This window comes from Melospiza melodia, chromosome 15 (assembly GCF_035770615.1).
Source record: "Melospiza melodia melodia isolate bMelMel2 chromosome 15, bMelMel2.pri, whole genome shotgun sequence".
Classification (NCBI taxonomy): Eukaryota; Metazoa; Chordata; class Aves; order Passeriformes; family Passerellidae; genus Melospiza; species Melospiza melodia.
In genome coordinates, this window is record NC_086208.1 from 5,477,269 (window position 1) to 5,505,084 (window position 27,816).

Sequence of the window (27,816 nt, forward strand, 5' to 3'; positions counted from 1 at the left end):
TATGCAAATTTTGAGGTACTTTTGGAATTGAAATGTGCTTCATTTTCAGAAGGACCGTGTCAGGATTTGTGGAACATCTGTTCCTTAACACCAGGTTGACATCCAAAGCACTAGGCACATGTCTGAATTCTGATCTATATTCCTCTTTATTCCTATTTTTCAATCGTCAGATATTGCAATTATTGCCTGGGTGTCAATGCCTTGTGCTGTCATACTCTGGCTATGGTTAAAGGGCAAAGCTGCAGTTTTCTCAGATAGCGTGTATCCTTATCACTAATACTACATGACAGCTACCTTTGTTCCATTTTATTACGGTGATGTCATCTAGAGAAAAGGGAGATGGGGCAGGTGTGCATGAGAAGCACCTTAGCAACTTTACAAAGTGAAAGCATAGCCTTAGCACCCAGTAGTTTTAGGATTTTATTTGTGATCAAAAGGGTCCTGTCTAGGCCCAGAGTGGGTTAGATTTAATTCTTTTTGTATGAAAAAACCTGTATGAATCTGTAGCTTCCCCAGCTTTCTTTCAGCTAGCTCCAGTTCACATGAGGTATCTTGCATATTTTATGCACCAAAGGGAGCTGAAGAATAAAATTGCTCTTTTATCTTCCAGCCCATGGACAAGCAGCAGGCTTTGGTCCGGAAATCATCTGTTGTTAACCTGGAAAACTTCAAAAGGCAATATGCTAGAAGGCGATGGAAGGTACAGCAACAAGCCTTTAATCCTTCTCACATGTGGCTTCCCAAGCCTGGTGGGATCAGAGGGCAAGATAGAGCTTGAAAGTAAAATTGTAATAGGCAGTAAATGAATGAAATGTGTTTGGATATGTCTGCACTGGCTATGTGTGATCACATTGGTTTTCCTCCCTCTCTGCACAGCTCTCGTACCGCGTCGTTTCACTGTGCAACCGCTTATCGCACTCGCTGGTGAATAAGGTCCTGACACAAGAGGAGAGTTTGGTAGGTGCATTCCTCACACAGGAAGAAGAGAAGAGCTGGTCTTAATGTGCAGTCATTTTTGCTGTCCTTCATGGATGCACAGCCCAACAAGACAGCAGTGGCTTGGAGTGGGAAACCAGAGGGGACTGTGGCATCATTTGTGTCTTTAATGCTGCTGTATGTTCTGTTACTGTGACAGGAATCTTGTGCAGGGAGAGCCAGGGAAATGATGGACCTTCTAGGGGCTAAGCACATTATTGTGTAAAGGAGGAGCCTGCAGATGATGTCTGGATCACAGGCAGTGACCATGGGGTGTGACTGAGAGCTGAGCAATTGCAGGGGAGGGGCACAACTGCTTTGTGCCCACCTCTGTGATGGAGGGTGGAGGACCCTGGCACTGCCTGTGACCTTCTGAAGTGAAAATTTATAGGCTCTATTAGCTCTGCTCTTCTCAGTAGATGATACTGATAATACTGGAACAGCATGTTTAAGAGCATGGTATCTGATTTACATGAGACTTTTTGGCCTTTCTATTTCAGAGAAATTGTGAAAGTGACAGTGAGGATCTTTCACAAAGGAAAGCCCCACCTCAGAGGAGAAGCAGCATATCATAATGGGATGAGAATTCCATGGACAGGAGAGAGGAAACTTTCATCCTTGCTGAAGCAAGCAGCCCTGGCAGCAGACTTGGACTTCTTGTCTGAGTCCTTGGTATGATGCTTCTTGCTTCTCAAAATACCCCAACAACTGGACAATGGTCTTAAATGCCTACTAAGCATTTTGTAAAATTGGGAATCAAGATTCCCAGGGAAATGCTACAGCACAAGCACCAGTTGGAGTGCTTTTATATGTTGAGTGTTTCAGTGATACTTCAGTGATAATGATGTCAACTGCACTCAGGGTGTGGGGTTTCTACTGACAATCTTTACTGCAGAGTAATTCACATTCCATACAGTGGTTAAGACTGTGGGCATTATTATTTCAGTCAGGGAATTGCTAGTGAGTTGTAAGGGTTTTCTTTAAATTCAATTTTTATAATTGTTAATAGCATAAATATTTGATGGCAGGTATCTGACAGGTTTTGTTAGCTGTATGCAGCACTCTGTTATTGCTGCCACTGAAAAGAAGATCACAGTGTCATTACATATCATAACCTTCATTTTGTGAACCTGGCAGTAAATAGTTCTGAAATGCAACAAGAACTGTGCTCTGGCCATGGTCTCTGCCTGAGGATTAGCACAACTCTCATTGTTAGTGTGAGTGCAACTGACTGTGGCACTGAAGTAGGACAATGCAATTTTTGGATGAAAAAGAAAAAAATTCTGTAGTGATTTACATGCACCCGAATACAACATTTTCACAGAATGATGACAGGATGCCTCACCAAAAAAAAAGGACATTTATAAACCTAAAACATGCAAAGAAATAGTCTTTATTAGACTTGTTATTGCTGTCAATATTATTTCTTTTCAGCAAATTGGAGACTCTTTAACACCTATTTGTATAGGTGCTGTTTACATGTAACTCAGACTGCAGACATCTGTATTTTATTCAGGGAGTTGTATCCAAAATTGAGGAAATAAGCACTTTGATATTGGTGTAATATCTTTGCATAGGCAAGTTGCATCATTTAAAATATATTAGTTTCTAAGCCAGTATTGTTCAATTGGTACCAAAAATGTGCATAGACTAGGAAATTTTTTCATTTGAATGTATTTGCTCTTAGAAATTCCTATTTATTTTGTGATTTAATGAATTAAAAATCAGAAAGCAAGTCTATTAGAAACAACTATAGATGGACGAGGAAACTGATTTAGTTTAGCTTTACACTTGTCACCTCTAGGCTGAGGTTTTAGAGTAGAAGGTGTTGAAAACTAGTATCAAGTTAATTTTGATGGCTTCCAGTTTCTAAGAAAGAAATAAAAATATGCTACTTATATTTGTAACTTTGTATCCTTGCTGAGTTGGAGACTAAAATGCAGTTGATAAGAAATTACTTCTCTGAAAGGAAGGAAATGTATGAGAAGCTTTGGAGGAGAGGCAGAATGTAGGATTTGATGGAAGAAACATAAAATGAAGGAGCGAGTGGGAGGAAAAAAGCAGTGGAGAGGAGTGAGTATGAGAGGGATGTGGAGCTGATCCTGGACTGGGAAAGTTGGAGGAAAGGAAAGAGAATGTCGATATATGAATTGTGGAAGCTGGAGAGTAAATGTTTCTGCAAATATGGCACTGCATTTTTATACTAATTTCTATACATTTTTATTTAATTTCTATTTATTTTATATCTTGTGCTGCCATAGCCTGTGACATGAGCTGGTCAAAGGATGAGGTGCAGGGCATGGGCTCCTCTTCATATTCAATTAAAAGGTATATTTCTGAACTTTCTGTGTAATTCTTGAGACAGAATCCTCAAAAAGTGTCACAGTAATGTATGTATTAAGAGGGAGCAGTAACAGGGAAACCTGAAGTTTCAGTGTATCCTAATTTCAGCTGGAATAGAGCTAATTTTCTCCTTATTAGCTGGTACAGTGCTGTGTTTTAGATTCACAATGAGAATAATGTTGATGATAATATGCTGATGTTTTAGTTGTTGCTAAGTAGTGGTTACCATGAGTCTGGACTTTTCAGTTTTCCATGCTCTGCTGGTGAGGAGGTGCACAAAAAGCTGGGAGGGACCATAGCCAAGAACAGGTGTCCCAAAATGGTCAGAGGGATATTCCAGCCCATGGAATGTCATGCTCTGCATGTAAACTGGGTGAGCTGGCTGGGAGCCAGGTCACTGCTCAGGGATGGGCTGGGCATTGGTCTGTGGGTGAGCAGTTGTGTTGTGCATCACTTGGCTTTCCTGGGGTTTATTCCTCTCTTTTCTTTTCCATTATTATTCATTATTATTATAATATTTTTCTTTAGTTCAGCTACAAAACTGTTCTTATCTCAGAGTAAACCTTGAGGTTTGCTTTCCAATTCTCTTCCCCACCAGGGCCAAGGAAAGGTGAGTGAGGGGCTCTGTGGGGTCTAGTTGCCAACGGGGGTTAAACCATGGCAATGTCTGGAGGGAATCTTTCATAAACAGAACACTAAAAATATCTATTTGGATAAAAAGCCTCCCAGCTTACCCTCCAAAATTTTGCTTTCTGCTTTCCCAAGGATGTGGAAAACCAAACAGACTCCAAGCCAGTGGTATTTTTATGAATTTTTGGACTTTGAAAACACCTCTGGTTTTCAAATTTGAGATTGTGGGATGTGTATGTAAATTACACTTCTGAAAATAAAGCCCTGGTTAAAATAGGTGTTAGGTTGTTGGATCAGGATTGTGCTTTCATGGAGATGGGGTTATTCTCATGTAAAATCCTAGCAACTATTGAGAAAGATGGGACTCAGCAGAAAGGCAGACAGAGTGCAAGGCTCTAGGAAGCTCTGGCTTATTAATTCTACCTTTATAAAGATGTAAGGTGGTGTTTTAACAAAGACATTGCAGACAGCTCACTAAACAGTCTTCAGTGATTTTTGTGCCCAGGTGAGCTAAGGCCAGGCCTTTCTCTCTGGCCCTCAGTCACTGCACACGGCTCCCAAGCAACTTCATTGCACAGAAACCACAGCACGCAGCACTGGTGCCCATACAAACCCTTCCCTGACTGTTCCAGGTAGGAGCATGCTGCGAGTGTAGAATCTCTTGTACTCAGGACTAATGGTGGTGATGCATTAGGGAGCTTTATGGTGTTTTCCCAGCTGTGGTGTTCTCTGTGTGTCCCATGGGGTGAATCTCAGCCTGCTCAGGGAGGCACAGTGTAATTGTGCTGCTTCCAGCCCTGGCAGGACATCTGCTCCATGCAGGGCTGCTTCTGATATTCACCACCAGGGCGTTTTGAACAACATACAGGTTCCTTTCAGTAGAGGGCCAAAAAAAAAAAAGAAAAAAAAAGAAAAAAAAGAACTACATGGAAGGAAAGGGAACATTGAAACAATTTTCTGCTTTGCTGGGAGAAAAAAAAAATCCATTTTCTATGTATTATTCTGTTTTGCATTAGAGAACCTGGAAATGAAGTGATGTCTGGGAAAAAAAAAGAAAAAGCACAGTAAAAAAAACCCCAAAAAAACACAAAAGCCCACGAGTATTTTTATTAAAGTATGGCTATTTGGCTAGTTTTATTCTTATTTTAGTAGTGATGTTTTTTAATCTACATATATTTTTTATTAGGAGAAACACACTGATTTTTAATATTTTTTTGTTTGTGCCTGGAAATAGTACAGACTGTCAAAAATAGCAGAGATATTTGTAATTTGCTAATAAAATATTGGAAAGCTGGACGGGTGTGTGTCTGTGTTTCCCGAGACCAGGGCCTGAGGCGAGGCCCCTCGGCCGCAGCTGTGGAGCCCAGGAGGGCGGGAAGCGGCAGCGCCTCAGGGCAGCGGGAGGGAGCGGGCCGGGGCCGGCGGCTCCGGGCGGGTTTGTGCCGCCCCTGCCCCGCAGCCACGGCCCGCTGGGCGTGAGGGGCTCATCGGGGTGCAGGTGGCGGGAGGGCCGCTGTGGGGCTGCGGAGGAGCCGCCGCCGTGGCACCGGCTCGCCTTTTGGTCCGAGAGGGCTTGATGGGCTCGACAGACCGCGCTTCCCCCTCAGGAGCGAGGCTCCACAGCTCGAAGCGGGTCCCGCACCCTGGACAGCGAGGTAAGCCCAGCGACTGCTGAGCCCGGCAGCTCTGCTCTTGCTGCTCTCGCCTTTGGTCTGTGCTCTCTTACTCCATTTACTTTCACTTCCTCCTATTTTCTTTTAATAAGAGCTGTTGTTCCTATTATACTTGTATGTAAGTCAAGGAACTTGTATGTGCAGGGAATATATTTAACAATGTTCAGTTGAGAATCAAAGAACTTGGAGGCATTTCTTTTCCCTCACTCGTTTCTATATGATCACTGTAACTGGCTGACATTCTGTATTGCTCACATAAATGTCTACTCTGACTTCACATAAACTTCAAACTTCAACAACTTTAGTGCTCAGATGGTAGCTAATACATGACTTTCAGCATGCAAATTTCAGTGGGTCAGGTACACCTTGTTACTAGGCAGGGCTGGCAGGGAACCATTACCTGTAAGTGATCATGAGCCTGATGAAGTGATATTGCAGCAAACTCCATCCAGCTGGGGCACAAAGGGTTGGAAGCTTGTGCAGGATGGCCAGACTGTGGCCTTCTCGCTGTGTTCTGAGGCTCAGGGGCAGAAGTTTGGCCCTGAGGCAGAGCTCCTGATGAGTTGAGAACGTGAAGGTTTCAAATGGACAAGAAGTCATGGTCCTTGTCACAGTGAGTAACTTTGCAGAGGGAAGGGTGGATTAAGGAGAAGTCTTGGGGAGCCCTGATGGAGTGGAGAATGGGCTTTGGCTGTCTGAGGAGATGGGAAGGAATGGCTGATCTGGCTGTGGGTCTGGGCCTGGTGTGTGCACAGGGATCTGTGGCCGTGCCCTGTACACAGTGCACCCCATATCAGAAACGTGGGTGATCCAGAAGTCTCAGCATGGATCTGGGTTCTACCTGCAACTCCTTGTGCCAGAGCCTGTTCAGGAGTCTCCTCACAGTGTCATTGCTGGTGTATTTGCTGTTATTTTTGAGGGGTAGGTGCAGAGACTATCACTGAGCATTAGCTTTTTATAGCAGTTTGCTACAACTTGTGGCCACATCTCAGAGGTGTGACATTTTCCTGTTCTACTTGGAACTGTGCTCAGTCACAGCCTTTTTAGGGTGGGATGTATCCACTCAACAGAAAACCGAAGAAAAATGGTGCCACATCAGTATTTCCTAAAATATTTTCCCAAGGATGAACCTTTTGAGCTACGTACAATGCTTTGTTAAATATAATTGTATGAAGTGTCTTGTGTGCATGTGAACTGTCTTAATATAACAATTATTTGGTAAAAAAGAAGCTCTTAGGTAATTCAGTTACCTTTTAAATCTTTTTACTCTATATATGTAAAATATGCTGTAATGTATAGGTATTAAATTTGAATTTAATTAGATTTGAAGTGTGGAAAAGCCTTTCTAATTTTTAGCTTACAGCCTCTCATTCAGCTAGCAAAGGATGGGAAATGCTACATTTTGGTTTGGTCTTAGTTATGTAATTCAAGAGAAAGCAACATAAAGATGGAGATTTGGTCTTGGTGCTGAGCCTTTAATCTTGTCTTGGTTCATGCTGGGTCTTTAAAACCTGTAGCATATAAAGTTAAGTCCTCAGAAGTCTGCAACAAGCGAAGTCTGATTTTGAAATGTGAATGACTCAAAGCTCATGATGATGAAACGTTGGGAATATGTGATGCTGCTCTGTCATCTGGAGTGCTCTGTTTCCCTGCACCTGGATCAAAGCAGGCAGAATGGCTTTTCTGATGCTCTGCAAGCCAGTACTGAAATATGCAGTGTTCCCTGCACAGTGTGTGTCTGTGCCTGGATTTGTGCTCCTATGAGCAAATCAGAGATTCCAGATCCTTTCCTGAAGTTTGGTTATTCTGCCGGGAAGAAATTCTGCAGGACTCTGTAGGACGCCTGGAATGGCACAAAGCAGGAGGCTGTGTAGCTGAAGTAGATCCAAAGCCAGCTGGTGGGGGCAGCTCAGTCACCAAACATGGTCTGTCATGCCAGGGGTCACAAGCTGACAGACCTGTGGTTAACTGGTTAACAGACTTGTGGCCCAAGGTCGTGCTCTTACGCAAATACTGACCTACATTTAGAGTTTTTGGGTTTTTTTTAATCATAAGGACCAAATTCATAGAGCTATTCCATTTGGCATGCATAACACTGGAAAAAGTATAATGTACAACGTTATTAATGCAGAGTCTATACTGAGACTGGAATGCCACTGTAAATGGAACCATGCTTATGAGATGGCTGATCAGTTAGCAGAGCAAATTATAAAATTATTTAGTATAAAATTATTTAGATCTCTACTTTGGGGCTTTCTAGAGCATGTAAGACAATTTATGATTTTTTTGAGGGGTGTATCCTGGTGTTACTGATGGAGAGGTAAAAATAGTCATGTATGTGGAGCTGCAAGGACCTCAGTTTTTGCTGTAGTTGGTAAATACAGAATTTTGAAGACTGCTATCAGAGGAAGCTGGGTAGTGCTGCTTTCAGGAGGGACAGCTGTATTTTCTGGGCACAGAAATGTCTCAGTTGCCCACAGTGAGATTGAACCACCGCTTGTTTCCTTCCTGTAGTTTCTTTCCATAGTTAGCTCTAGCAGCTCCATTCCAGAAGTGATTTCCTGGGTCTCAGTGCTCAGAGCCGACGGTGTCCTCCCATTGTTTTGCTTTGAAAGCTGAGGCCATTTAGTCACACACAATGGTGTGTGCTCAAGGCATTTGAGCTAAAATGCAGAAATTGTCCTTGTGTGCCTTGTGGCTACCAGAGGTCTCACCCCTTCTCAGCCGAGAGCCCTCAACGCCAGGGTAGTGACAAATGCTCGCTCCCTGTGCTCTGAGCAGCCTCCCTGGCGCAGAGGGAGCCAGAGAGAAGCTGCAGCACCTCTGGTAGCTGTGTGGAAGGACTTGGCCATCCGTGCAGGAGGAGCTTGGTGCCGGTTCCAGGTGACAAGTCAGGGCTGCCCCCAGAGGCAGACACTCTCCCACGGTCCAGTACAGCACTGAAGGAAAGAAGCCTTGAAAGAGGAGTTTCAGGTATGCCTTTTTTATTCTATGAGTTATCTAGGGCCCATTAGTAATTATGGAAATGTTTTTCTGTTATGTATAGAATGATTTGAGGGCTCTGATGAGGTGCTGAAAAGCTTTTTAAATTTTTTTAATGGTGGGGAAAAGCACCTGCAGTTGTTTATTTTAACCTGGTGTAGTAGGTCCCTGCCGTTCAGTGTCTTTTTTGTAGGGATTGAATGTGCCTCAGAGGGCAGGCAGTTTGTTGGGTATGCTAATTAATAATTGTAGAGTCACACCAAGGGTTTTGTACATTAGCACATGTCAGAGTTGCTGTTTTTAGTGGAGGAGTTCTTGCAGCCTGCCACACATGGGTGGGGTGCGCCTGAGGTGGCACAGCCTGCATACCATAGCACAGGCAAAGGGCTTGAGATAGCCTTATCACTGAGATCCATATGTGCATAAGGAAAGTCTGCCAGCTTTCGCTTTTCATAAAATACTGTGGAAAAAAATGATGCAGTTTTCATGAAAATGAAAAGTTTGCTATTTGCATCATAAGGGCTGAGGAGGCAGAAAACGTAAGTTCAATGCATATATTCTATCTAGGAAAGGATGGTTTGGGGCAGATGTGACAGGGGAGGTAGGGGAGGTGGGGTTTCAATCATTTCAGAAACAGCAGTGATCTTCAGTGAGAGTACCTGTAAGGGAAAGACCTCTGAACAAAATCTCCAGAGAGCAGAATGAAGATAAATGTGCTAGTACACCTTTCTAAATTGTCAGACAACGGAGTATGTTTGGAAGAGTTTGTGAGTTCCTTTCCTACTGGTTTTGATGCAGATTTCTTGCCTTCTTTGCCTCACCCCAATGTGTACTTCCACTCAGATTTTTCATTTCAAGGAGCACTGACTGTTTATTTCTTTTAAAAGTCACTGGAAGGATTGCAGATGTTCATTCTGTTTGTTTTGAAAATCAACAGGCTAGGGACTGTTAGAAATGGTACTGAGAATTTTCCCAATTGATGATGATGATGAACTTTTATTCTGTTTAATGGCTTTGGCTCCACTGAGTCAAGTAAAACTTGATGGAATTTTCAGATGGGGTTTCATTTTTGCTAAGTTCAGGTACATGATCAGTAACAGTAACATGTGGGGAAATAGAGGCTTTTTCACCACCGGATGTCATACCAAGTCCATGTGTCTTTGGAACTGTCTGTGCAAGTAACTCATGTCTAGTTTAAAGGCAGACCAAGCAGGGTCTCACACCACTGAAAGTATCTGCTGCTACAAAACTCTTATTAACAGAAGAGGGCAATAAAAATTTCTTCTGTCTTAAACCAAAATAAAAGCACAGCAATACCTGAATGGGAGAAAAGTGGCAATGCTGCCTGCAAGTCTGGGACGTGACTTTGAGCGTCTTTTGGGACGGGGTCTTCATGACAAAACCTGCACTAGCAGTTTGCATGCCTTAGCTTCAAGCAATTTCTGTAATTGAAATTAATTAAAATACTCACTAGCTGCTGTTCTGAAGTGTTTGGCTCTCCTTTTGTTACTGCTCATATGAAAGGGGATGCCTGATCTTTAATAAACTGCATGATCTGCAGGAACTTCTGGCAGAGCAGTGTTATTTTGGAGACGCAGATCAGCAGCCAAGGAGGTGAATTTTAGCAAGGAAGAGGACTCACCTGTCCCTATTAGTGTTTTTGTGAGCATTAGAGCTTCTTAGAAAAGTGCTGAAAAATCAGAGGGCTGAATTCTGGGGGTTGCTGCTGCTGTCCAGGAGCTGCTCTGTGTATCTCTGGTGAGTGACCCAGAGCACATGGCTGAATTGGCCTGACACTTTTTGTTTGAGTGGTCACTATTAGGGAGACACCTTCTTTGCCCCCTGAACAGATACCCAGTATACAGGATGGTTAAGGGGAGGCTGCTGACAAGGTACTGCTTATCTGCAAGCTGTTATTTATCTGCAAGTGGTAGATAAATAAATACTCTTCTGAGGCTGTGGTGGATGTAGCATTTCCTTTTCCTTCTGTCATCACTTCCATAAAATGTAGCCTGGGAGCAACACCCTGAGTGATAAAACTCTGTTCACTCCAAATGGCACTGACAGGAGTGTGGGATTCCCAGTCCCACCAGGTTACAGGGCTGGTGGGGAGAATCCTTTGGACCCCAGAAGGGTGACCAAAGGCCTAAAGGAGACTTTTCAAGCAGTCCCCACATGGTTTGGCCTGTGTTCCTGACTCTGCACCCAGAGAACTTTTCATTTGTGACAAGAATTAGATTATTTTCCACTCCTTAGTGGAAGAATCAGTGAAAGTCCCTCTTCTAAGACTGCAGCAAACTAATTTTCTTCCAGAAAAAGTTGTGTTTTGTGGGACCAAAAGGCACCTTTCAGAACAGGTGTTCTAGTATCTTTGTTCATATCTCCTGCTAGAGCATCAAATGAGCTCAGTGGGGCTTTCCTGGCAAGCTGGTAGAATGCATGCCCTTAAATGACTGAATCAGTCTGATTCCATTTTCCTCCTCTGCTTGTGAGCAGCACAGATGGTTCTGATTCAGGTAAATGCACCTCACAGGGCAATGCTGCAGTGCTTGTGGTGCTGTGCATTGCACTTGTGCCAGGACCTGAGAGTGGCTTCTGCAAGGTGTTTTGGGTATTGAATCTCTGCACCTGAATTTAAGGCTGATAAAGCAGTTAACAAAATAAAAAAATTGTTAGGGAGTTCAATTAAACCATTGTCTAGTAAGCATTATTAAGAGGTAGCTGAAATGTTAGTTCCCTTGGCTTTGGTTAGGACCAGTGTCTATCTCAGTCTGCTTTGAAACTAATTAAACTTAAACCTGCAAGGTGATGTGCAGTAATTAAGAAAAATAATTAATAAAATAGAGAAAAATGTGCTTGGGAACCAACCTGTGTGACTTGCTTAGTTTGAGGCAAAAAAAAAATCTACAACTATCTGTCAGAATATATTGCTTTGTCTCAGAAGAAGTGGAAACTAGGGAAATTGAGCAAAATGAACTTCCAACATGGTCATGGGAGTTTAAGAATCAATTGAAAAGCTACTTTCTGTATTAAATCAACACTAATGTTCATTTGTTATCAAGTTAAGACATTTTATTTGGTAGCAAAGGAAAGCTGAGAATGTTTAAATGCTCCTTCACACAGCTCTCCCTTACCCTGCCCAGCCTCTTATGCTTTTTTGTACTTGTAGCAGCTTTGCTTAACAACTCCCTAGAGAAACAGGGAGCAAAAGATAATACAGATGTTTTGTTAAAAAATAAAAAATCTGAAACCACTAAATTAAAAAAAAAGGAAAGTTATAAAATCTTATGTACTTTTCAAATCAATTTTATGCAGCTGCTTTTAATCAAGCTTTCATAATGTTTATCTACAGTAAACTTTTCCTGTACTTAACAGCTATGTACAGCTGTTGCCAGCCCAAAGAAAGGTCATGTTCATGTCCTGGTATCATTCTAATTGCATGAAGTAAAGATTTTCTCTCCAATTTCTCTTTCTGTTAAGTACTGCAGCTTTCCTGGGCTCTGTTGAAATTCTGTGTTAGTGAAGCTGTTCTCAGGCAGTGCAGTTCATGCCAGACTGGTGGTGTTCACCCCAGCACGTGTTAAGTCTTAAGTACTTTGGAAGTGACACACTGTTTACTTTTGATTGTTGTTCAGTAAAAATGTAAATATAGGACAGTGATTTTGAGGGCAGTGACTTCAGAGAAAGTTGTGTAGAGCTCTAAAACGTCAGCCAAGATCTCTTCTGACCCAAATGCTAAAGATCAGCAGAATTGACCTACATTGTAATAAAAATGTGTGTGGTCTTCAAATGGCATAGCTAATTAACACATAAAAGAAACTAGCAAATTTGTTACAGTACTCTATTTAAATCCCTTCCCGTGTTTGTACATGGTGTCTGAGCACTGTCTAGTCGTGGGCAGCTTTCAGAATGGTGTGAAATATCCTCTAAGGCTTAGCAAGACACTGATTCACTTGACTTGTCTTGTCACATGGGTTCTTGCTCACAAAAATTGAGCATGTTTATGAAAAGTCTAGATTCAAGCTTATTTTTAAATATAAGCTTAAAACCTTCTTAACTTCTTAGTGAACTGTAACTTAAGGGGAGTTAAGCATCTCATAGTTAAGATACAGAAATGATGACTCACTGCAGTGAGAAGTTGCTGGGCATTTGCTGGGTGTGCTCTTTTGTTCTCTGTTGCAGTGTCCCAGAATGAGGAGTGACTCTGTGTGTGAGGAGGTGCCCGTGGCTGGCCCTGTGCCAGGCTGCAGTGCAGATGCCCCGTGGCTGTGAGCAGGACGGCTCTGGCCTGCCAGGCTGGCCCCTTTCCCTGGCACTAATTGCTTTCAGCGTGCCTGAGCTGTGCCCTGCTGCTCTGCTGGGATCCAATGGCTCTCCTTTGTTTCTGTGCTATACTGGCCTGCACTCCTCCTCCTGTGTCACATTCCTGTGTCAAACTGTGGTGCAGCACAGCCTGATTTCTCATGCTGTAAAATACATTATTTTCAGATAGAGGAGAACATCTAGAATTGAAATAAAAGTCTGACCCTGAGCTCTCAGAAGGACAGGGTCGCACATGTCTACCAAATGCTCTTCTGAAGGAGCTCTGACCTATGCTGCACTGTCTCTCTATTTAGATCTAAGCATTCCTGTCTTTGCAAAACCTGAAAATCCTTCTCAGGGTCCTGCTTCAAAGGAAGAGCCCATGTCTGTGCTCTTTTCGTTCTGTAGACTTTCTATCTGTCCTGCCTCAGTTTAGGCATGGCTGTGGATCCTGGGGCATGTTAGAGCAGCCTGGGCTGGAATGAACTGTGGTTTGAAAATTCACATCAGCGTGTGGAAAGATGGACAGGCAGATACCTGCCCTCCCTGTTATTTCACTATTGTTCTGCCTAATTGTCTTCCTGCTCCATGTGCCTGACAGCCTAATCTCCTCTCCAGTGCCCAGCTCTGGGACAGGTTCATCCCCATAATTCCCTGGTAGGGCATGGGATCATAAGGAACCCTGAGGGCTGGGGTGTGCAGGGGTCCTGGCAGAGGGGTGCTGGAGAGCATCCCTGCAGGTCCTTGCAGGTTCCTGCCCAAGAGCTGCCAGTAATGGATGACCAGCAGGGAGAGTAGCCTGGGTTGATGGGTGTTGTGTCAGGGAGCTTCCTGTTTGCCCAGGCCACCAGGACTACACTCCTGCTTTTGCAAAGGCCTGGTGTAAGCCATCACTCTTCTTTCACTGATTGTACCAGTGTATTTATAAAAGTTTCCCACTTCATACTTTGTCCTTTGAAATCTGGAGGCAAGACCCAGAAACATTTCTTCAGGCTACCTTCTCTTTCAAATCCTGAGCAGGGGTTTCCTCTCAGCATTCTCAATCCATAGGTCCCAAATTTCTTTCCTGCTGCTGCTGTGAATGGTAATTCTGCATTACCTTCCTGTGGTGTTGATTCCTTGTTTTCACAGTAGCATTTCAGCTTTTAATTCAAGGAGGACACCCTAACATGAAATGTGCAATGTAATAGAAAGTGTTGTCCATGTTGCTTCAACTGCCTTGCTGCTTTTGGTTTATCTGGGTCATGACTGTTGCATTGCTTCTAAACTGTGGCCAAAGTAAATGACTGCTTTTTTTTTTTTGTTTTGTCTTCAGTTGTGAACTTTAAACATCGTTCTTCCAGCAGCACATGAACAATAATATTAATTTGTATTGTTTTATTCAACTGCTGCATTGAAAGGATGGCATTGGTTTTGGTTTTAGTTCCTTTGGGGTATGTTTCTTAAGACACCGTTACATGGAAGAAGAGCTAAGGACATTTCTTGGAGTGGCATTTCCAGGTATTAAAATAGCTTGTTCTCTGTTGCATATGGCTAGACATCCAACAGAAAGCTTGTGAATGATGGTGGGCCACTTAGAATCCCAGCACTGAAAATATTGCAGACAAAATAAAATACCAAACTGTCTCACTCCTGTGCCTTCCCCAGCTTCTCTGTTGTAGATAAATAGCTCCAGCATCAGCCTGGGGAAGTGCATGAGCACTGATGTGGGGCACGTTGCCTTCCCAAGCACCAGGTCACAGTGTTCCCCTGGAGCTGCTCCGTGCCAGGCTAAGGGCACACATCCCCTGGCAGTGTGAGGTGGCACTGCTGCTCTGCTCATGTTGTGTGTACTGAGCACAGGCCAACTAGAATAAAGTGTGTTTGCAGACTGGCTGGCCTTGCAGTGCAGGGGGCTGGGTCATGGGGTGATGAGAGAGACAAAATGGAAAATGTTCTTAAAAAGGGGAGAAAGGGTAGTGAATGAGGGCAGCAGGGAAATGACCCTGAGGAGAAGCTGGGAGAGGTGGGAAAGGGTCACTGTGTTGGGAGTGTGGGCAGCAGACATTAGGGGAGGTGGAGGGGATGGCAGTGGGTGTGGGCCAGTCCATGTCCTCAGGCATTGGCCAGGCACCATGCCCTTCCAGTACAATGGGAGTTTTGGTTCTGTGACACCCCACAGCAACAGAAGAGATGCCTATTTTCATTCCCATGCCACCATGCTGAAATTAGCCATTCTGGCACCCTTCTTATCAGTAGGTTTAATTCCAGAGCTTTGACTTCATTCTTAGCACCAATATTCAGCACTGGATCACCTCACTGAAATACAGATGTGAGAGCAGGACCAAAAAGGATCCCCAAGCCTCTCCTTGCTCCAAGGCTGGCACAGCAGGCATCTAATTGTACATTGCTATGGCAAACTCTGTATGTGACAGCAGAGAGTAGGAACTTGGGGAATGCTTCAGCTGGAAGCAGAAAACTGACAGAAAGAATTTCTAAGCTAATTCAAAAAATGATCCATGAAGCTCAGATAGAGATAACTTACATCCCATCCTAAATACACAAATTAGTCAGAGGATGTATTGATGGGCTGTTCTTTAGGACACCAGCTTGGATAAACAGGATGCTCTTTGCAGCCTTTTTGTGCCAAGGGCAGAGCTTTCTATTCATCTATATAATTCATTTCTATATATTCTATTTCATTAATTTCTATATAATGGAACTGCTTTCCATTTCAAAGCAAAACTTGGGGTTATTTTGTGTTTTTCTTTTTCTGTTAGGGGAATTCCAGGCCTTTTTTAAACAAAAAAGAGAAAACTGCTAAGGTGTGTTGGGTAGTAGTTTGGTTTCACTCTTGAGAAGAGGAGTGAAAGGTCTTAAATGTTATTTTCCGTGTGATTCTGTAATTAAATTGATTTAACACTATGCAGAGCCTGATATAGTGCATTTGGAGAAAATTCAAAAGTAGGTGTAGGATGGGGTTTTAAATGAATTGTCTGTTGTGTATTTGCCTTGATCTTTTCTTACTTCCTTATTTTGTTTTTTTTTTCTTTGAATCATTTTTATTGGCTCTTACGTGCTATCATAATTGTCATTATGGAATTAGCTGAAGTGTTTATTAGTGTTTCATGATAGAAATGTTTTAACTCATCTCTTTTCTGGGTGCTTTAGGGCTGAATTAGCTGTGTCAGAGAGGAAATGTCTGTTGGATGCTCTGTGATTGTGTCTGTCAAATCCAGGACTTCATGGCACATACAAATCCAGAATACCTGTGCAAGGAGCCCTGGGCTTTTGGGTTAAACCCTGGAATTGGAAAAGTTGCTCCATCTGTCTAGGCTTAGTTTTGACCTCTCTGAAATGAAGATGATGATAGCACTCCAAGTGAAAGATTTTTTTTCCAGCATTCATTTGGGAAGTGACCTTTATGCTTCCGAGTCTCCCTGGTGAGTGGGTGTGCTCCTTGGCCAGGTGCTGTGGTGGAAGCAGCCCCAGGAGCTGTGTGGGACAGCAAGGAGGAGTTTGGAACTTTACCAGTCCCTTCTACACAGAGCACTCTGAGCAGGTGTTTCCTTGTGAAAGGAGAATATCAGGTAACGTGCTGAATGAAACACAGCCCGTGCCAGACATACTGGGATGAGGTAACTCTATCCTATTTGTACATTTTCCCCCTCTCATCTAAGGGAAAGAGGATTCTTTTTGAAAAATATTGTGACTCTCAAAGTGAAAGGTGTGAGAGGGTATTGTTTGTCTTGTGGTGTTTGCTGGAAAAAAAAATTGAATGCAAGAACAAATGGGATGAGAGGAGATGTGGAAACAATGGGAAGAGAAAAACTGCTTTTAGCCTTACAGAGTAGTCATTGATTCATGAAAGCACAAGGATAATTCCTCATTGTACAGCTTTCAGACAACAGCTGGAATATTCACTTTGAGTTAAAGACTAGAAAATGTTAATGAACTGACAGAAGCCAAAGAAAAGTCAGTAAAAAACCCCAACAGTTAGAGGACCAGACAAATAACTGCTAGGAAAAGGGAGGGAAAAGTGGTGGAATGGAATGAGCAAGGACGACACATAGGTGTCAGAATTGAAAAGAAGGATAAACTCAGAGAAAAATCAATTGCTTTTGTAGCTCAAGTTCAGAAAGAGGAATTCTGGGGCAAAAATAGAGTTGTAAGTTTGGGGTTTTTTTCCCTAAAAAGATTTTTTTGAAAATCTGTTGTTTTAATTTTATCTGGTTTATTCTGAAGAATGATCTAGATAATGTGGAAAAAGAAATTCTTTCTAAAAATGCAAACAGTGCATTTGAATATGCTGTGCAGATGAAAGGTTTTTCAGTATCATTCAGGCCTTCAGGTTTCATGTGGCACAATCACCTGAGTACTGTGTGTAATCATGGTCTGGAATGTTACTAATTTTGAGGACAGCTCTTATCTTTTTTTATGCATTTGTATTCTGCAAAGAAAACCTAACTCCCATTATAAAAAAATGCTTTTCCTAGGTTTAATATTTACCTTTTATGAGATTATTATTTATTCTGACTTTTGAAATTAAATTCTTGATGAAAGAAATGATGTATAGGATCTTGCATGGAAAATTGTGGGAAAGGATAATAATATTTTGCATTTGTGCAGAAAGATCAGAGCAATTTGAGAGCAGGTCTGTGCCAGTACTTAGATGTATAACTTACTTCAGAGAGAAATAACAAGGAAGGGGATTTAGTCGGGGTCAGATGGCCTCAGTGAAAAAACTGAAGCTTTTTGCTGTACTGAAGCGCTCTAAATAAAGGATTTTTTCTGGTTATGGAAATGGGGAGTAGATCAATGTTGTGCTTGTGAATTGCACAAACTTTAGTCTTTCTTTTGTTAACTTTTCACCTGTCTTGGGTTCCATTGAAGAAACCAGAACGGTGCTTGCTGGAAACAGCTCAGGTGTTCCTGTGCTGCTGAGCCCAGTTTGATGTTATGCAAGTCTCTGTGGATATTAACTGGGGCAGCCCTGTGGTGCTCCCTTTTGGGAGGGCTCTGAGGCTGCTGGGGATGCACACAGCTCTTGCATGCTGGATTTGGCAGAGCTTGGATCCATCCCCTGTGTCCTGCCAAGAGCAGCTGCTCTGTGTGCTCCTGTGGCCATGGAAGCTGGGTCACCTCTCCACTCGAAATGCAGAGGGACGGGGAATCTCCAGTAGGAAGCACAGAGGGGTTCAGAGGGGTTTTAGAGCCCTGTGCTGCCTTTTTTCCCTGCTTCCATTCAAAGGTCTTGCTCACTGAGTAGGAAAGAGTACAGTGTGTGGGAGGGGAAAGCGAGTGTGACAGGCACTTTTCTTTTCCTGACTGCATTGCTGAAAGCATGGGAAGTGGAGACACACTGCAGGGTTGTGCAACAGAGGTTTTAAAGCAGAGCACCAAAATTCACTCATGAGACCCCAAAGGAACTGTGAACAACCCATAAGAATGCAGCTAGGAATGGCAGTCCTATGCATGGTACTTTAACCATTGGCCATTCTCTTTTGTTGATTAGTACTCTCCATTATTTTTGTGCATATAGGTATTATTGTGACACAATATTTAAGCTGCACTGTAGCTGTGCACTGGATGCTACCAAATTGAGGTGATGAGAATTCTAATCCTCTTGAAGTCCTAGTAACCTGCTTGCCACATGTGCTCAAAATGTCTCATAGCCATGCATAGATAAGGTTGGAATTAGTCCTGTGTATGAATTCAGTTGTTACTTAGTTGCTCACACATAATCCTTTTAATTTCCCCAGTGTATTATCATTCATTGTCTTCCAGTGCAAACCCCCCTTGATTCCCATGCCTTTTCCCCAGTGGTTCACTGGAATGTTTCCTGTCATGGCTTGGCCAAGGGCATTTCTGAGGTGTGGAACCTTGATACAAAGCTGGGCTGAGCAAAACAGTTTGAAAAAGTTGCCAGCTAGCTAAAGAAAGAGAGAGATGGCCATGGATTGAAGTAGATCTTACATTTGAGGTTACTTCAGACTGGTTCCTACCCTGCATTTCACAGTTGAACCAAGAGTAGAAGAAAAGAAGTGACATGACTACCTGCAATCCTGAGCCCTGAAACTGCTGATTATGTGGCACTGATGATTTGTGCTGGGGTAGGAGCCAGCTGGCCGTGTGGATGTGGCTTTAGATTGCTTCTGAATAAATAGCACTTAGTATGGCTCAGCTTGATATGAACAGGAAGTGCCAGGCAGAGGAACTGTCACTCCAGAACATGAGTCAGAAGATGAAATGAAGGGCTGGCACAGATGCATTTATTTCAGTGCCTTCATATTTGGCATCTGTGCCCAGGCAAATGATCTAATAACAGCTCCCCTCACATCCTTGGATCCACGGGAAAAGAGCCAGTGCTGTCACCAGTAACACAGAGAATACATAGGTGAATGTCTGGCTAGAAAGAATTTCTCCATGCATTTCATAGATTGGTGTAGGTTGCTTTAGTCATGTTTTTTAGTGCTTGCAACTGCTCTGTCCACACCTCCTCAGTGACTGCCACAAGCTCCTCTCCTCATCTGTTAATTGGCAAACTCGCCTCCCTTTTGCCTCATGTGAATTGTGAGCATGAGAGGAGCCTTGCCTTTGAATGAGCCCGCACAGAGATGATGCCTTCAAAACTTTTTATTGGGTAAGTCCACAATACAAGACTCCTCATATTTCTAAACACTCAGAATGTAACTTTGGGCAAATCTGGGTTCTGTTATGGTTAATAACTGCCCAGGCAGATCACTCTGATTTTTAATTACTCTTGGGGATGATAAAGCTACACATGGAGACCTAAATGCAAGAGAGAGTCACAAGTAATAATTTGGTGTCTTCTATCCAATCGAGTTTTGTTCAGTATCATTTGTTCAGATTTGGGATCTTTCTTTTTTTTCCATTGACCATTTATTAACTGGTGGCACAGGAACATTCAATGTCCTTTGTTATAATTGTTGGCCCATTTCTGTATAAATTTTTTTCTGAGTCACATCCCAAACCATACAGACTCCTTTCATTGCCATGACAACAGCAAGGCATGCCAATGTTAGCAAAGTCTGCTGGAAAAAGAGAAGTCAGTAAAATCAAAACACAGTTAATTGAGGTATTTAATATATAAATTCCCATTTTCTGTAATGATCTAAAATTATCCTGCATTGTGGAAAAATAGTTAAGGAGAAGCCCTAGATAAATAGCACAGCCTCATGCTGGACATTGGGTCTTGTCCTGGCACTGCATTATAAAAAAAGGTCTTACAAAAATAGTGAGAGTGGAATTGCTCATAGCCCTGGTGAAATGTTTGGATCAGAAGAGGATGAAGAGTTAAATGTGGTTACTAAAAAAGTAAAGGATAATTATTAACAGTCAGAAAAATGTTTGATGTTCAATTGTGTGTTGTTCTGTCACTATACCTATCTTTTCATTGCTTAATATTAAAAGTACATTTGCTGGGATTACATAACAGTACATTTTAAACTAATAAATAATGCAGTAACTCATGCAAAGTAATAGGGAATCATTGATGTAAAACAGGTCTTGTAGAGCTAAATGCTGGAAGAAATCTGCCTTAGTCAAGTGAAGCTGGGAAGGAGGAAGACTGTGGGTGGGACTTGAGAGGTCTGCATCATGGAGGATTATTTCTGTTTTAAAGAAGAGGTGAAGCACAGAGATAACAGAGGTACCATCCACAGCCTCCTTTCTCCTGAAACCTCCATGATCAGTCATATGGGCTTTCTCTTGGCCTCCCTCTATGCTTTGAAGGTAAACTATTTTGGAAATAGAGATGAAGGATGAATGTCCTGCAGTCAGGGACATTAGGGGCTGAACTCTTGAGATTTGTAGTTTTGAATACTTCTGCTTATGCTTGCTGTGAAGGAGGGGGAGAGGATGAATGAAAAGCTGTGATTCGGGTATTCCTGGCCTGTGTCTGGGGATGTCCCATAAAACTCTTCTCAACTTTTTTTGTTCCATTCACCCTGTTAATATATAGCTGCAGGTGGCTGGAGGGCTCATCTTTCCTCTGGTATGTCCTCAGGGTACCCAAATGAGTTTCAGGAGCCTCTGCAATTTCCAAAGGATGCAAGTGCTATGTTTTCATTTAATGATAATTGACTCTCAGATGAGGTGGCTGAATGGTGGTGACAGCCATTGGTAGCATCAGAGCAAATGCAGACTTGTTCCCCTTATTTATGTCCTTACTTTCAGACCTGCTGGAGCTACTGTAGGCTGGAATGCTGTTTGCTTTGTTTGGGCTCTCAGTAATTCTGCCAACACCTGCCTGTGATGCTCTAGACCTCCTCATCCTGCATCACCTGCCATGCTAGGTTTTATTCCAGTGGGGAAGCTCCTGAGTCCAGCTGGCTGCAGATGCAGACAGCAGCTCAGGCACTGGGGGTCTGGCTCTGAAGGGGAAACTGTGGAAGTCACTTGACTTAGCAAAGATTGTAGTTAATATTAAATATTCACAGTTGCTATCTAATAAACAAGCTTCATGTGAGAATTCACAAAGATGCTATTCATAGCAATAGCTATTCACAGCATTGATGGTCCTCCAGTGTAACCTAAATTCTGAGCTCAGGGAGCCTCTGGAAACAGCCCCTGCATCCAGCCCTGCACCTGCATCCAGGCAAATGGCAGCCCTTGACTCTCAGTACTGCAGAGGGATTGATGGGCTGGGTAAATACAAACAAAATAGAAAACCTTGCGGTTTTGTGAACTTAATATTTAAGTGTAAGTAACTTAAAAGCATTAGACATTTGTGAACCTAAGAAACTCCTTGAGAATTATACAGTGCTTGGCTGCAGGTGGAGCCTTCAAGCCATAAAAGCTGCAGTTAATGATAAGATTTTGTCTTCATGTTGTGATTAATGTGTGTGGGCGTGGGGCATGTGAACATGGAGAAGAGCACATACTGCTGAGTGTGTGTGTTTATTATTCTTTCTCTTCTGTGGAATGGCAGATCCCCTGGACATGTCTGCACTGAATGTGTTTTCATGCATCTGTTGATTTTTTAAAGTGTATTTCTTATACAGCATCCTCTAGCTGACATATCTGAAATACGTAAGGAATGCTGTAAAATGTTTTTATAGTTTGCCCCTATTTTGATGGTACTTGTTACCATAGGTGGTCTCATCAATAAAGAAGGTGCTCATTCACAGCAGAGTTTGACTATGATTCTAGACAAAAGATTAGCTGGTGTAGTTAGAGGTACAAAACAAAAAATCTTACAACTTATTGAACAAAAATGGGTTGTCTTGACCATTATTCTCTGGGTTGATCTTACATGGGTAAATTGCCAACAGAGACTTTTTCTTAGTCTGTGATTTTTAGCTTGGTTGGATCAGACTTTTGAAAGCAAGGCATTTGAGTTTTATTCTGATGCAAAACGCTGTGCATCCCTGAGTTGCCTTTTAGGGGACAGAGTGAAAAGCCATCCATACCTGGGACGTGTCTCCACAGTGGTCAGTGACATTTAGTCCAATTTTGGTTGGAATTTGTGTCATGAAATGTAACAGTCCCTCCAGGGAGCTGAGCTCTGCCATTAGGGACCTCCCCTAACACTTCATAACTCAGAATAAAGCATTGAGGCTAATGAGCAGAGATGCAGGGAACACAGGCTACAGGACAAGAACATCGGGATGGGATCGCTGATCCACTGGCACTGAGCATCAGCTGTGCCTTGGGAAGGAAAGGCAGCAGCAAGCACAGAGCAAAGTGTCCCCAAGTATTTTAGGGCTTTTGTGGGACAGGGCATTTTTCAGCCAGAGGAGATGTCTTTGATAAACTGATGGATTTTTTAATTTCCTGTATTTTTCCAGTCTCTTTTTGAGTCCGGGCAAACTTCTACTACATTTTGTCCTGCATCAAGGTGTTCTACAGCCTAATTATATGTGAATGAAGAAATAGTAATTCTTTTCATTGTTCTGAATTTTTCATCTACTCATTCCTCTTGTTACCTTCTAGCTCTTCCACTCGAAGAGCATAAACAATTATTCCCTGTTCACCTATTTCACATCACTAATCTTTGTAAGCTTCCATTGTGTTCCTGACTTAGGCTGATGTACTCAAACGTATGCAGTCCCTTCTTGCAGAGTTTTCCTCTTGCTTCTGGTCAGTTTTCCCATTTAGTTTGTGAATGTCTACTGACTCAGTCATGACATCCCTAATCTTGTATGGACTGTACCAGTTCCTGTGGCTATAACTGAGATTTCTCACTGTGTTGTTTGTTGCCGCTGTGGCCTCGCTCATCTTGGTGTGCTGTCCTTGCTGCCACCATCTAAGCTGTGACAATGCTCACCGCATCCTTTATCCTTCTCCAGCCTTGGAATTCCATTCCTCAGTGGCAGTTTGACTTTTTGCTGTTATGTTGTTCGTTTTGTTAAAGCAAACACTTTAATGTCCTCCTGCTTGTTCTCTAACGTGATTCGTTCTGCCTTTTCTGCACTTTTTGTCCCTGCGTACGGCATCCATTTCTCTTCACTGCACGTCCAATACATCAATTCCATCAGGATCCCGGCCTAAATGAGGTGCTTCGTTTCCCTGACCCGTTTCTTTGGTCGTTTTCATGCAAAAGCATTAGTCTGCTGTTGCTCGCGCTCGCAGAAGCCCAACAAACCCCAGTATCAGGGCACCGTCTCCGTTCCCGGTGCCCGCCGCGCTCCCGTTCCGCCGGGCCGAGCCGCTCCCGCCGCGGGTTCCGCCGCCCTCCGGCCTCGGGGGCGCGCCGCGCGTGCCCGCGCACGGGAGGCGGCGGCGGGGAGCGGCCGGCGCTCTCGCGAGAGCCGCGCGGTAGCCCCGCGAGATCGGCGGCTCCCCGCCCGCGTCATGTTTTCCCTGTGACAATCCGGGCCGGGAGGACGCGGCTCCCGGCGGGATCTCCGCGCCCCGCTCTCCGCGCCCCGCCGGCCGCTCCCGCGCGGCTCCCGGGCCGAGCGCCGCCGCCTCCCCCCGCCGCTGCCTGGTGAGCGCGCGGCCGCGTGGGGCTCGGAAGCGCGGGCAGGGGCGGGAGGCCTGGGCGAGCCCAGGGCCGGGATGGCTCTCCCCGCGCCCTCCCCGCCCCACAGCACCGCGGGGCCGCAGCCGCGGGCGGCCGGGGGCGGGGGGAAGGTGCGGGAGGCCGTGAGGGAAAGGGGAGGCAGGTGGGGCCCGTCAGGTGTCACTGCCCTGTTGCTGAGGGTGGGAGAAGGAAGGGCGTCCTCCCGCAGCTCTTCTTCCTTCGTGGAGGATTTTGTGCCTTTTCAAAGCGGTATAAACTGCGAATTCTGCGCTGTGCTTCGGCTGAGGTCCTCGGAGCCTGTGCTTTTACCTCACGAACCTCATGAATGCTCTTGTAGTGTGGCCGTGCATTTTCCTCCAAATGTTAAATGCATCTCTGGGTACGTGCATCCCAGGTGGGCCCGGCAGGTGTCACAAAATTCAGTCTGAAATTTGTCATGCTTGCCTTCATCAGCTGCGTGCGTGAGTGTGGGTCGGTGTTCCTTGTGTCTCCACACCTGTCATCTGAATTGCACCGGCTTCCCATGGCGTGTTTGTTGGGTCTTGCTTGCAATACTGAAACATTGTATGTATACTTTTACTTAGGGATTATTTATTTTGTATTTCCAAGTGAGGTCCAAGCAGGTGTTTTGTTGTTGTGTTTTGGGTTTGTTTTCTTTCTAACTGCATATGGTTAATTTCATTGGGATGTTGCTGCACACAAACTGCTTCTCATGTTTTTTAAAGGGCAGAATCCTATTGTTAGGCCCTCTCCCTTTTACAGTGTATAGGAGAGGTTTAGTGCAGTTGAAACATTTTAATTTCTGTTGGCACATATCTAAGCTGATTGATTCCTCGTGAGTGGTGTAATTTCTTTAGCTGGAACTGTGCTCTATATACATGTAAACATATCCTGTATGTGTCTGTGTATATACATGTGTATATTGATTTATGAGGTTGATCAGATTTGTAGTTTAGCCGAGTGCTCTATGCTGGTATTTCATAATAAAATCTCAGTTTACATGTGCTGAATTTAATGCTGCTTGTTAGAGACCCCATATATATAATATGTCTGCTCTATCGGGATGTGGGACTGGGGAGGACTTTGATCTGAGGATTAAGTCTCACATAGTTTTGGGGAAAATTATAATAAATATTTAATGTGGAAAGGTAGACTGTGTCCCTGGTCAGTCTACTACTACTTTGCCATTCTGAGAGGAATCTGTTTTTGCATGAAATATTAAAAGCTGTACAATGTTGTGCTACAGGCCAGAGTGGCGTTGCCCATCTCCTGTAGCCTTGCACCTTCGAGGAATTTGTTAGGTGGCTGTATCACAGTGGTTGTGTTTTAAAATGAAATATCTTAAAGCTTTCTGTCTCTAGAGTGCAAACCTGTAGTGAGGTTTTCCTCTCTGCTCCTGTGGTCTTATTTAAATATGTCATGGATGTTCTGTTCTTTGAACATTAAGACTAGACGAGTTTATGGGGTTGGAAGTGTGTAAGTTGAAGGGGAAGTGGGAGTCTTGACTTTTTTTTGGAAACTGTGTAAATGAGGTGTTTATCTAATTGCTAGTTAAACAGAGGGATGTCAAGTCTTTGACTTATTTTTGCCAAGAGACTGCTTGGCATGGTAAGAATATAACACAGTATTTTTTTGTTCATTTAATCTGTGAATTGCAAAAAAGTTTAACAGTGAAAACTTGTTCTACTGCTTCAGAACTGAATTACATAGATAGTAGTTGATTAAAGATCTTTGTTGGGTTTTGCCTTTAGTTTTCCAATCTGAGGTAGCCATGAAGTTTATTTTTCAAAGAAAACAGTACAGGGGTGCTCTGCAGAAGGATATTAATATTTTAATTTATTAATAATATTAATATTTAAGTTATCAGTAATGACTGGAGTAGGACCATTTTAAGAATGGGAAAAGCTACATATGAAATTAACAGTAATATTTGTGTTTGAGTAGTAAAATTATGTACATTTAAGACATTAAGACACATGTAGTATTCCAATTTTTCTTTCTGTTTTTAGTGTTATTATTCTTGTAATACTCGTGGGGTAGAGATGTGCTCATTCCCATTTTAAAAATAAGTAATGGAGACAGAAATTATGTATATTTTAGGTAGGCTTGGTGGAGCAGGTCATAGGTTGTTAGGAAGTCATGAGCCTTTCAAAGCAATGGCCTCAGATCCTGTACAGATACTTTATCTTCCTCTGTTCATGTAACTTGAGAGGTTTTTTACCTTGCACTGGTGTTTTTTAGTTCAAAGTAGATGCAATTCTCTGGCTGTTTCTGACTCCCTGCTGTCAGTGGTGGGCAGTGAATGGTGAGCTCTGTGCTGCTTGTGTTTGCAGTGATGGGCTCTCAGCAGTGCTCAAACTCTGAAATTGCTGCCGGGGATTCTTTTTGTGTGTCTCCCTTGCCCTGACTGACAGTCAAGTGGAACATTCAAGTCCAGTAGGTGTTAGCTCTTTGAACACATGTGAAGCAGCCCTCAGAAACGGGAGCTGTGCTGTCACAGGGCTGCTTGCAGTAAGTGCGGGTGTGCTGCAGCTGCTGCTGTGCTTTAGAGTCATTCACAGTAACCCCTGTCCATTGGTAACATGAACAAAAGAAAACCCAGCCAGTCTGGAGCCCGGTGGCTGCAGGGTTTGTGTAGCTGTGACCTCGGAGCTGGCCAGGTGTGTTCCCTGGCCTGTTGTCATTGACCTGATGTCACCAGGCTGTTTGGGAGAATGTTCAGGCGGCTCAAGCAATCATCTTCTCTGCTGGAAGTTGGAATTAATTTGCTGCTTAAAGAAGAGCTGCACTTTGAGTCCTTATTAGTAACAACTTTTTCTTTTGCTGTCAGGACTAGATAATACTGCAATTTCACCATCAAAACATTTCCTTACAAATGCACGAATTTACACAGCAGAAGTTTCTTTTTCAAGTAGTTATAAAGGAGTTCTCTGAGTCAAGAAATGCAAATGTTAACAGGAGGTGTTAACACAAAGGGGCATCCACAACGTAGCTGGGCACCCTGCTCCAGTGGCTCAGCACCCTCATTGAGACATTTCTTCTTTATATCCAATGTTAACCTAACCACATTCAATTTAAAACTTGAAAATTTAAAATTTCCTGTTGTCCTGTCACCACAGGCCCTGGTAACAGGTATCTCTCTATTGCTCTTATATGCCCCCTTTATATAGATATAGATATATTGATCTATCTATATATATGTGTGTGTATATATCTATTTAAGGGCTGCAGTCCACCCTTCTGCTTACATACAGCTAACTTGAAAATTGAATATGTTTGAATTTTGACTGTGTGCACATATTGCACACTCCTGTCTGTTGCTGAGTTTTCAAGTCATGATTTCTAGTAAGTACATCTCTAAAACTTCTGTAGTTTTTGCAAGAAAATGTTCCTATGTGTTGTGGTTTTTGAAAATACTGTTACTACACTACACAGCAGAATTACAAGTGATGGTACCTTTTGGGGAAAGTGGTAGTGCTAAAACCTCACCATAGTTTTTGTCCCTTTTCCAGTGCAAGATCAGGCACCTTTCTTTGCTCAAATTGTTGGGATGTTTTGATGCATGGGGAATTTCTGCTTCTCAGCTCCTCTTCACCAACTGCTTTTGATGATTGTGTATGTGGAGCACCTTGCATTCTCAGCTTTTGTTTCAGTAACCTTAAAGCATCTGAAGAAGTAATGGATTAAATTGATTTTTCTAAGTTTATCTGCTGAACAATAATGATCATTTTTATTTCTCCTCTGCTTGGGTAGATTTTGTACAGCCCCTGGGGGTTTACATTGAGAAGCCATGATAAGGTTTTTATATCACTTTCCTTTTAAACACTAAAGTCAAAAGGGCAAATAGCTTTAATTTCATATTAACTTAAAAATAACTTTGTCTTCCTTTAGTCTGTCTCCAAAAAGATGTTTGGAGTAACCAGTTGTGACCAGCTGAAAGCA

The 27,816-nt window shown here is 43.1% G+C and overlaps 2 protein-coding genes across 10 annotated transcripts in view; both read left to right on the forward strand.

Annotated features, from left to right (window-relative positions):
- Positions 1-5,242, forward strand: part of DAPK2 (death associated protein kinase 2) — a 46,621-nt gene extending 41,379 nt beyond the window's left edge. The window contains exons 10-12 of the mRNA XM_063169519.1: positions 611-700; positions 877-957; positions 1,476-5,242. Coding sequence (XP_063025589.1) covers positions 611-700; positions 877-957; positions 1,476-1,550 — 246 coding nt within the window. The 3' untranslated portion in view covers positions 1,551-5,242. The remainder of the gene's footprint in view (positions 1-610; positions 701-876; positions 958-1,475) is intronic.
- Positions 5,243-5,507: 265 nt separating this feature from the next.
- The window catches only part of HERC1 (HECT and RLD domain containing E3 ubiquitin protein ligase family member 1), a 99,051-nt gene continuing 76,742 nt past the window's right edge, over positions 5,508-27,816 (forward strand). For 6 of the 9 annotated variants that reach the window (XM_063169520.1, XM_063169529.1, XM_063169526.1 and 3 more), the window contains exon 1: positions 5,508-5,603. The gene's annotated coding sequence lies outside the window, so the exon portion shown is untranslated. Of the gene's footprint in view, positions 5,604-8,577; positions 8,595-9,123; positions 9,143-23,820; positions 23,839-27,816 lie in introns of those variants that run through there. The other 3 variants (XM_063169523.1, XM_063169521.1, XM_063169522.1) reach the window with 3 other exon arrangements.